This window comes from Leucoraja erinacea, unplaced genomic scaffold, assembly GCF_028641065.1.
Source record: "Leucoraja erinacea ecotype New England unplaced genomic scaffold, Leri_hhj_1 Leri_1757S, whole genome shotgun sequence".
Classification (NCBI taxonomy): Eukaryota; Metazoa; Chordata; class Chondrichthyes; order Rajiformes; family Rajidae; genus Leucoraja; species Leucoraja erinaceus.
The window spans coordinates 925-11,374 of record NW_026576064.1 but is presented as its reverse complement, the minus strand read 5'-3'; the positions used below and the strand labels follow the sequence as shown (position 1 = coordinate 11,374).

Below are 10,450 nucleotides of genomic sequence, written 5' to 3'. Positions count from 1 at the left end.
CTATCATCGCTGCAAATGTTACTATTTCAGGTTGTAGGGATGACGGGGCATTATAGACCAGTTAGTTTGACAGTGGTGGTCGGAAGATGCTGGAGTCAATTATTAAAGTAGTAATAATGGCAAATTTTGGATAGCAGAGGAAAACATTAGTTAACACCAACGTTGGACCCGTGAAGACTGAAAAATGTGAAATTGTGGGGAACAAGGAAATGGCAGATGAGTTGAATAGGTACTTTGGATCCGTCTTCACTTAGCAGGACCCAAACAATCTTCCTGATGTACTAGTGGGCAGAGGATCTGGTGTGATGAATGAACTGAAGGAAATCCACATTAGGCAGGAAATGGTGTTGGGTCGACTGATGTGACTGAGGGCTGATAAATCCCCAGGGCCTGATGGTCTGCATCCCAGGGTACTTAATGAAGTGGCTCTAGAAATCGTGGACGCATTGGTGACCATTTTCCAATGTTCTATAGATTCAGCATCCGTTCCTGTGGATCGAAGGATTGCTAATGTTATCCAACTTTTTAAGAAAGGCAGGAGGGAGAAAACAGGTAATTATAGACCAGTTAGCCTGATGGGGTAGGGAAGATGCTGTTCTATTTCCAAGGTCCTTGTGGCTTTACAATTAATAATTTGGTGGTTAAATGTAACATGTTTTGCGTTGGTCTGTTGTTAATGGGGTTTCTGCCCCATATTTGACACCCCAAAAAATATTGATTATTAAGGTGACAAGGAACCTTGAAATAGAAGTTGTTCCTGAATTTGGACCCGGGACCAAAGACATTTACAGATCCAGAATGGAACCGGAGCAGATTCTCAGACACTGGTTTCCATCCCAAGTCCAGAAGAAAGGGTAAATTTTCCCGGTGAACCTATTCCCACTGAAGGTGTGGAGATGGGACTTGGTGACCGCGCTGTAAAATGAGACTATCCCTGCCTCATAACTGAGATAAACTCCCAGCCACTCTGGGATGGGATCGGTGAGGAGATGGGTTTTCGGAGAGGAGTTCACATGAAACTCGTCGCCAACTTGCTCCACGGACCAGAGCCCAGTCACCTGCCTCAGGTTGATGTCTCTCTCCCTGTCCATAGACTTAGCGGCGACTCCCAGACACCAGCCCCAGTTCTCCGTCACCTCCACCTCCCAGTAACGTCTCCCCGAGGTGAATCCTTCTGATCCCAGCACACAAGGCCAGATTGTAAATCGCTTCCCGTTGTCAGGGGGACTCCTCTGTGTCCCGGTCCACATCACGCTCCTCCGATCCTCGGACACATCGAGTTCCCAACACGCTGTTTCCAAGTCCAAGGTCACAGAGTCTGCGGGTGAACGGAGAGAGACAGAGAATCTCAGTGGGTGTGGAGGGATGAAGGAATGTAGGAGACAGTGGCCACACACACACGCTCACACATACGCACACACACACACACACGCACACACACACACACACACACACGCACGCACACACGCACACACACCCGCACACACACACACACACACACACACACACACACACACACACGCCCACACACACACACATACGCACACACACGCACGCACACACACACACACACGCACACACACACACACACACACGCACACATACACACACACACACACACACACACAGACAATTCACGTATTGTCGATGCATGTAAAACCACGAGGCAAATTATAGAATTAATGACGTAGAAGTTTCCCCAGATAACGGAATCAATGGGCGGAGGGCAATTAAGGTGAGAGAAGGAAGATTTAAAGGGATCATAGGGGCAAGGTCTTCACATAAAGGTGTATGGAACGGCAGACTGAAGAACTGCCCAACAGTCACCCATGCTTTTTCGCCAGAGATGCTGCCTGACCTGCCGAGTTATTCCAGTACTTTGTGTGTCTAACCGGTATATGGAATCAGCCATTGGATGAGACAAGTACAATAACACATTTTCAATTATATTTAGACAACAGGTGCAGGAGTAGGCCATTCGGCCCTTGTAGCCAGCACCGCCATTCAACGTGATCATGGCTGATCAATCCCAATCAGTACCCCGTTCCTGCCTTCTCCCCATATCCCCTGCCGGCGCTATCTTCAAGGGCCCTATCTCGCTCTCTCTTGAAAGTATCCAGAGAACCAGCCTCCACCGCCCTCTGTGGCAGAAAATTCCACAGACTTACAACTCTCTGTACAGGGTACGTGGACAGGAACTCTCTTTGGACAGGGTACATGGACAGGAAAGGTTTAACAGGATATGGGGCCTAAACCAGGCAAATGGGACTGGCTTAGCATCAATGAGTTCCTGTACTGCATTACTCCAGCACTCCACAACATTGAGGATCTGAGGGATTTGTCTGTGTGGCATTCTCAGTTTTATAACTTAGAGTAATGCTAACTGAGCAGATGATTATCACATGTACGTGGAGATTTGTGGGGTTGCTCTGCGTCTCTGCATTGTGAGATGTACGTAGCAGGTTGGTGGGTTAACTGTGCAGAGAGATGTAATTCTATGCCCAACAAGTATTTGCTGAACATACATGAAAAATTACACCCATGTTTGTTAAACACGGTTGCTGGAAACTGGGTGGAGATAATAAATGGTATGTATAGGAAGGAACTGCAGATGGTGGTTTAAACCGAAGATAGACAAAAAAAGTTGGAGTAACTCAGCAGGACAGGGAGCATCTCCCAGACTGAAGACTGGTTTCGACCCAAAACGCCACCCATCCCTTCTCTCCAGAGATACTGCCTTTCCTGCTGAGTTATTCCAGCTTTTAGTGTCTATAATGGTGTATAAGTGTTATGTCCCGGGGATCCGTGACATGGTAGTGTTGTAATGTTAAGCATAAAACATAGTATTGGAGGAACTCAGCGTGTCAGGCAGTGTGTGAGGAGGGAATAGCCAGATGGCACTTTGGGTCTGGACACTTTTTCAGTTTGGATTCCAGGTTACAGTGGGAAGTAAGGGTGGACATCTCAATAGACAACAGGTGTAGGAGTCGGCCATGCGGCCCTTCGAGCCAGCACCACCATTCAATGTGATCATGGCTGATCATCCACAATCAGTACCCCTTTCCTGCCGTCACCCCATATCCCCTGACTCAGCGACCTTCAAAAGTCCTTTCTAGCTATTTCTTGAAAGTTTCCAGAGAACCGGCATCCACCGCTCTCTGATGCAGAGAATTCCACAGACTCACAATTCTCTGGGGAAAAGGTGTTTCCTTATCTCCGTTCTAAATGGCTTTCCTCTTATTCTTAAACTGTGGCCCCTGGTTCTGGACTTCCCCAACATCGGGAACATGTTTCCTGCCTCTAGCGTGTCCAAATCCTTAATAATCTTATATGTTTAAATAAGATATCCTCTCATCCTTCTAAATTGCAGAGTGTACTCGCGGCAGCTTTACCCGAAATCCTCCTTGAACACATCTGTGAGGGAACTTTTCAAGAAAGACAGGGCTGGGTATTTTACTGAATAGTGATACTTACTGAATTTGGTGCGCAGTCAATACTAATTAGTGCATGATGATAAGTACAAAGTACAGGCAGCATCTCTGGAGCAAATGGATGAGTGAGGTTTCAGTTCGGGACCCTTCTTCAGACTCAGTGCTGCCCGACTCGCTGAGTTACTCCAGCACTTTGTGTATACCTTCGCTATAAACCAGCATCTGCAGTTCCTTTCTACACACTAATTATGGCCTACCAAGTCTTAATGCACTGCCTCCCTGTTGAGGTTTCACAATTACTGTGAGGCTCACAAAGGGCAGATCAGAGTCAGCCAGCAAGGAGACTATAGGCCTAAGGCTCCATGCTGGCCCACGGAGGGAGAGGAAAGGATAAAGGGGGGGGGGGGGGGGGGGGGGTTGGGGGATTGAGTCGCTGGAGATGTCGGACGCGTGGAGCAAGGGCTGGTAGGAGGGAGATCTGTAGTAATGCCTCCAACACCTTCAAGGTTGGCTGCAGGAAGTGCCCTGGGACCCAAAAGATGTCCCGGCAAAGAGAGGGTTGTCAGTTCACGGGCCAATCTGGTTGAAGGTGACAGAGGAAGGCACTGCAGGTGCCTGGGATTTGCCTGGATTGGGAACTGCACCAGTAAACAGCGCGTGCGGGCAGACCAGACTTTGGAAATGGCGCTAAAACATGGCGGCGGCTGCATTAATAAATGTGCAAAAATAATTTCACTGTACAGTTGCACATGTGACATATAAAGTACCATTGAATGGGTGTAGGGCACAGATTTACATTACTGGTAACATCAGTGCATTGTTATGATAATAACAGTTAACCCAATGGCATGAATATTTGACGTACTTGGCCTGTACTCGCTGGAGTTTAGAGGGATAAGGGGGGACCTCATTAAAACTTCCCGCATAGTGAACGGCGTGGATAGAGTGGATGTGGAAAGGATGTTTCCACGTGGGAGAGACTCAGAAGCCTCAGAATTAAAGGATGTTTCTTTAGGAAGTAGATGAGGAGGAATTTATTTAGTTAAATCTGTGGACATTTTTGCCACAGAAGGCACTAGAGGCCAAGTCAATGGACATTTTTTAAGGCAGAGATAGAGATCCTTGATTAGGACAGATGTCAGGGGTCATGGGGAAAAGGCAGGAGAATGGGGTTCGCAGGGAGAGATACTGTAGATCAGCCATGATTGAATGGTGGAGTAAACCTGATGGGCCGAATGGCCTAATTCTGCTCCTATCCCCTACGACCTTATGCACTTTTGATACCCAGTGAATTAATTGATTGGATTAAAGTTGCTTCACTTCTGCCCTGGGATCTGAATTCATGTGTGAAGTTTATGAAGTGTGAATGTGTACAGGATGTGTGGTTCCCTCATGAAGTGAGTTTAGGTTGTGTTGTGTTCATGGACCTGATGTCGCCCACTGACAATTTGACAGTCATGTTTCCATGCAGGTTTGTTTTGGGACTAGGATAATTATATAATTTAATCTAACAAATCAAAGCTTTTCACTGCACACGTGAAAATAATAAACTAATCTCAACTAATTCTACTTATCTCCATTATGTTTTGGCTTCTTTGCATTTCATTGGTGCACACAGATCTCTAATATGTATTTAGCAATGGATGAATTTGTGTCAATGTTACCTCGCTTAATGATGCCAAACATTTTTCTCAAAGGTACGTTCAACAAAAATGGGTGATCGAATTTTTCAACCGGCATTCTGCTACCGACAATGTATGCCCCCCACATCCAACCCTGCGAATATTAGATAGTTAGTTTTAATATTAACGTCAATACCATCGTGAATTATTCCACTACATCGTGCAGGGTTTCAATAAAGAATACATCCTACCTTCGCTTCCGACCAGCTACTTCCTGAAATAAATACAACACTAAATCTCAATTGATTGAGACAACCTTCCTCATCCCAACAGCAGAATCCCCCCCACTCCCCACCTCTCAACCCCCCTCCTCCCACCTTTTAGTTTAGTTTAGAGATACAGTGCGGAAACAGGCCCTTCGGCCCACCGGGTCCGCGCCTACCAGCGAGCCCCTCACACTTTAACACTATCCTACACCCACGAAAGACAATTTTCATATTTACCAAGCCAATTAACCTACAAACCTGTACGTCTTCTTTGGAGTGTGGGAGGAACTGAAGATCTCGGAGAAAACCCACACAGGTCACGGGGAGAACGTACAAACTCCGTACAGACAGCACCCTTAGTCGGGATCGAACCCATGACCCTGGCGCTGCATTCGCTGTAAAGGCAGCAACTCTACCGCTGCGCCACCGTGATCGCCCTCTCCAAATCGTTTGACAGTCTGCCGAAAATCCCCAACTAATAGGGCATTGGACACACTGATAGCAAGAAGGAAGTTCACTAAAGATGTAGAACCACGGGAGAAAGTGCAAAGTAGAAGACCACTGTGGTATATCTGAAAGGATGCAAGTAAAGGGGAATACTGCAAATACTGAACTCATTTACCGTTTTAAATGAAATGCATGATTTGATGGTGAATCTTACATTGGCAAGACATGTCTTAAGACGCTTATCGAGAAATCATATCTGTTTGTGACAAGACCAAAACTCAAAGCCACAATTATGCAATGGTCCTTAATATATCTTAGAGGATCTTCAGTGGAGAGGACACGGACTGTTTTAGTAAACAGGCTGTGACTGTGCATTATCATTGATCTAAAGTGATATGTGACCTCTCACCTGGAATAATGTCACACCATTTACTTGACCCAGTTGTTTCTGTAAAATTGGGAGTTCCTGCTGCGTAAGATTCAAACGCACTTGAATCTCTTGAATATTTTTCTCCATTGTATTTAGAATCATCTCTTTCTCATCGCTGAGATATTTAAGTAGGCGCTGTTCTTTATGGAAGAGAATCTGGTGCAGTTCAGCAAACAGGGACCTTATGTGGGACTGCAGATACTGTGACTGTCCCTGGCAAAGGAAAGACATATTATTACAATGCAATACGGATAATAAATCTGTTCAAGATTTCAACTCTATTCAAAAACCAAAATAAATAAACTTTTCCCCAATGTCTCACCCACTTGTGATAAATGTCAGTCTCAAGAAGCTACCATAGCGCACTCTTTTGTTTTTTGTATAAAAATCCAAAAATTCTGGAACTAAATATTTGAAATCTTCACAAAATTATTTAAAATAAAACTTGTATCAAAAGCAGAATGGATTATTTTTGGAATAACGGAAGGTAACCCCGAACTAAACATGTTTCAAAAGAACCTACTTAATTACGGGCTAATAATGGGGAAAAAAGCTTATACTCAAATTCTGGAAAAATGCTCCTATACCAACAATAAAAATGTGGATCTCAAACATGTTCGAAACATTACACCTGGAAGAGATGAGACTCCTCCTAGCAGGCAAAGCAGACCTCTTCCAAAAGACGTGGTCTGCATTTATGGAACTACTACAAGCATAAGGTGCAATAGTAATTTGAAAAATAAATGGTGCCAGGATCTGGTAAGGGGGAGGGGGGGGGGGGGGGGGGATACGCTTGGTATACCCCTTTTTTGCGGAGTTTTGTGTTATAATAGAGCGATTGGTTCTATTTTCCCCCCCCTTTCTTTTCTAGGGTCTATTTCCTTTCTTTACTTCCTTCTCTAACTTATTTTCTAAGGGGCTTTCTTTTCCCAACACTTTCCTGCACCTTCACGACTCTTTTTCACTTTCCTTCTTTTATTTCTATCTTTCTTACTCAAAAATGAAGTGGTACAACAAATGTAATAAGATATATGTGATATGTTTTACTGTACTTCTAATAAAAATATTTTTTTTTAAAAATCGACTCTGGAAGGAGGAGACCTTACCAGAACTCCACAAATCTTCTGCTTTTGTTGGTTCCATTTGTTCCAACGCCAATTGATTTTGAGTGACAGATTCGAAGGAAGATTTGATCTCTGCCTTAGATTGGAATTGTGAAAAATAGAATCAGATACAAACATTGTCATGAAACAGGGAAGTGATCACAATCCGATTTCTTTTACCTTGTAGATTTCAACAGCTTCATCGGCAGATCAGTTTCTTGTCCGTTTCACAAAACAGCTTTAGTTGCTCCTGGTGTTTCTCGCAGTGAAGTTTACTTTCCTTCTCTTTGAGATTCAGGTTCAGTGTTCGAGCTTTCTGAGACAGACTCGCCAAGGCGCGACTAACCCTGAGGGTGCGCTCTGCAAATACCTCTCTACATTCCGGACAGGAGTTTCTATCTTCATGTTCCTATAACTGCGTGATATAGGAGCGGCAGGAGTTGTGGCCGCAGTCTGGTGACACCGGATCGGTGAATAAGTCTAAACAGATGGGACAAATTAGATCACCCCTTAAACTCTCAAGCTGTTGTTTTGAAGCCATGTTGATTCGTGGCAGTTTCACTTCCGCAGTGCTGCTGAACTCTTGCAGTATCGCGGGTGTTCGGCACTAGACGCGCTGCACCACTCGGCGAACGAACGCTCAGCGTCAGGATGAAACACCCGAGTAGGAAGCAACTGCAGATACTGGTTTAAACCGAAGACAGACACAAAATGCTGGAGTAACTCAGCGGGCCAGGCAGCATCTCTGGAGAGAAGGAATGGGTGACGTTTCGGGTCTCGATCCTTCTTCAGTAGTCACAGGACTGGGCTGTAAGCTGCTCTAGTGAAATATGAGCTGCCGTTCCTCCAATTTGCATTTCCCCACACTCTGACAATGGAGGAGGTCGAGGACAGGAACGTCAGTGTGAGAATGGGAATTTAAATGTTTAGCAACCGGGAGATCAGGTTACTTCCAGCGAATTACTCAATGGTGGGAATCTGATTAGATATTAAACGTGCCGGGTTATGACGGAAACACAAATAGTTTGGGCTGCACGGTGGCGCAGCGGTAGAGTTGCTGCCTTTCCAGCGCCGGAGACACGGGTTCGATCCCGACCACGGGTGCTTGGATGTACGGAGTTTGAACGTTCTCAAGAAGGAACTGCAGATGCTGGAAAATCGAAGGTACACAAAAATGCTGGAGAAACTCAGCGGGTGCAGCAGCATCTATGGAGCGAAGGAAATAGGTGACGTTTCGGGCCGAAACCCTTCTTCAGACATACCCTCCTTCAGTTTGTACGTTCTCCCCGCGACCCCGCGTCGGTTTTCTCCGAGATCTTCGGTTTTCTCCCACATTCCAAAGACGTGCAGTTGTGTACGTTAATTGGCATGGTTTAAGTGTAAATTGTCCCTAGTGTGTGTGTAGGAACGTGTTAATGTGCGGGGAGCGCTGGGCGGCGCGGACTCGGGGCCTGTTTCCAAAGCATATTTCTAAAACTAAACCTAAAACGAGTGCCTAACGAATCGCTGACAGTCTGGGAACAAATGGAAACAATGGTGAAATATAGATTGAGAACGGCTCAATGGAATATTTTGTCCTGAAACTGGGGGATTTTGGAAGAGCATTGCGTTGCGAGGTGGCAGATAACCAGATCTGGAATGTTCACCTCACAGGGTGGAAAGGGTTTCACCATATAATATAACCATATAACAATTACAGCACGGAAACAGGCCATCTCGACCCTTCTAGTCCGTGCCGAACACATAATCTCCCCTAGTCCCATATACCTGCGCTCAGACCATAACCCTCCATTCCCTTCCCATCCATATAACTATCCAATTTATTTTTGAATGATAAAAACGAACCTGCCTCCAGCACCTTCACTGGAAGCTCATTCCACACAGCTACCACTCTCTGAGTAAAGAAGTCCCCCCTCATGTTACCCCTAAACTTCAGTCCCTTAATTCTCATGTCATGTCCCCTTGTTTGAATCTTCCCTACTCTCAGTGGGAAAAGCTTTTCCACGTCAACTCTGTCTATCCCTCTCATCATTTTAAAAACCTCTATCAAGTCTCCCCTTAACCTTCTGCGCTCCAAAGAATAAAGCCCTAACTTGTTCAACCTTTCTCTGTAACTTAGTTGCTGAAACCCAGGCAACATTCTAGTAAATCTCCTCTGTACTTTCTCTATTTTGTTGACATCCTTCCTATAATTAGGCGACCAAAATTGTACACCATACTCCAGAATTGGCCTCACCAATGCCTTGTACAATTTTAACATTTCATCCCAACTTCTATACTCAATGCTCTGATTTATAAAGGCCAGCACATCAAAAGCTTTCTTTACCACCCTATCTACATGAGATTCCACTTTCAGGGAACTGTGCACAGTTATTCCCAGATCCCTCTGTTCACCTACATTCTTCAATTCCCTACCATTTACCATGTACGTCCTATTTTGATTTGTCCTGCCAAGATGTAGCACCTCACACTTATCAGCATTAAACTCCATCTGCCATCTTTCAGCCCACTCTTCCAACTGGCATAAATCTCTCTGTAGACTTTGAAACTCTACTTCATTACCCGCAACCCCACCTATCTTAGTATCATCTGCCTACTTACTAATCCAATTTACCACACCATCATCCAGATCATTGATGTACATGACAAACAACAGTGGACCCAACACAGATCCCTGTGGCACCCCACTCGTCACTGGCCTCCAACCTGACAAACAACCATCCACCATTACTCTCTGGCATCTCCCATTCAGCCACTGTTGAATCCATCTTGCTACTCCACCATTAATACCCAACCATTGAACCTTCTTAACCAACCTTCCATGAGGAACCTTGTCAAGGGCCTTACTGAAGTCCATATACACAACATCCACTGCTTTACCCTCATCAATTTCCCGAGTAACATCTTCAAATAATTCAAGAAGATTAGGTAAACATGACCTTCCAGGCACGAATCCATGTTGACTGTTCCTAATCAGACCCTGTTTATCCAGATGCTTATATATATTATCTCTAAGTATTCTTTCCATTAATTTGCCCACCACTGACGTCAAACTAACAGGTCTATACTTGCTAGGTTTACTCTTAGACCCCTTTTTAAACAATGGAACAACATGCGCAGTACGCCAATCTTCCGGCACTATTCCCGTTTC

The 10,450-nt window shown here is 45.0% G+C and overlaps 1 protein-coding gene across 1 annotated transcript; it reads right to left on the bottom strand.

Annotated features, from left to right (window-relative positions):
• Positions 1-562: 562 nt before the first annotated feature.
• Positions 563-8,979, bottom strand: LOC129716152 (E3 ubiquitin-protein ligase TRIM11-like). The gene is made up of 4 exons (XM_055666028.1): positions 7,712-8,979; positions 6,176-6,409; positions 5,305-5,327; positions 563-1,347 (listed from the first exon to the last, which is right to left on the bottom strand). Exons 1-4 carry the CDS (start codon positions 7,838-7,840, stop codon positions 786-788), a joined length of 948 nt encoding a protein of 315 aa, XP_055522003.1. The 5' UTR covers positions 7,841-8,979; the 3' UTR covers positions 563-785.
• Positions 8,980-10,450: the final 1,471 nt, after the last annotated feature.

Excerpts from the sequence above, each read along its gene's own strand:
- LOC129716152 (XM_055666028.1), bottom strand. The coding sequence starts at position 7,840 with ATGGCTTCAAAACAACAGCTTGAGAGTTTAAGGGGTGATCTAATTTGT. Across the intron at positions 5,328-6,175 it reads ATGGTGTGACATTATTCCAG|GAAGTAGCTGGTCGGAAGCG; the intron begins GTGAGAGGTCAC and ends TATTTATTTCAG. Across the intron at positions 1,348-5,304 it reads GTAGCTGGTCGGAAGCGAAG|ATTCTCTGTCTCTCTCCGTT; the intron begins GTAGGATGTATT and ends ACACCCACTGAG.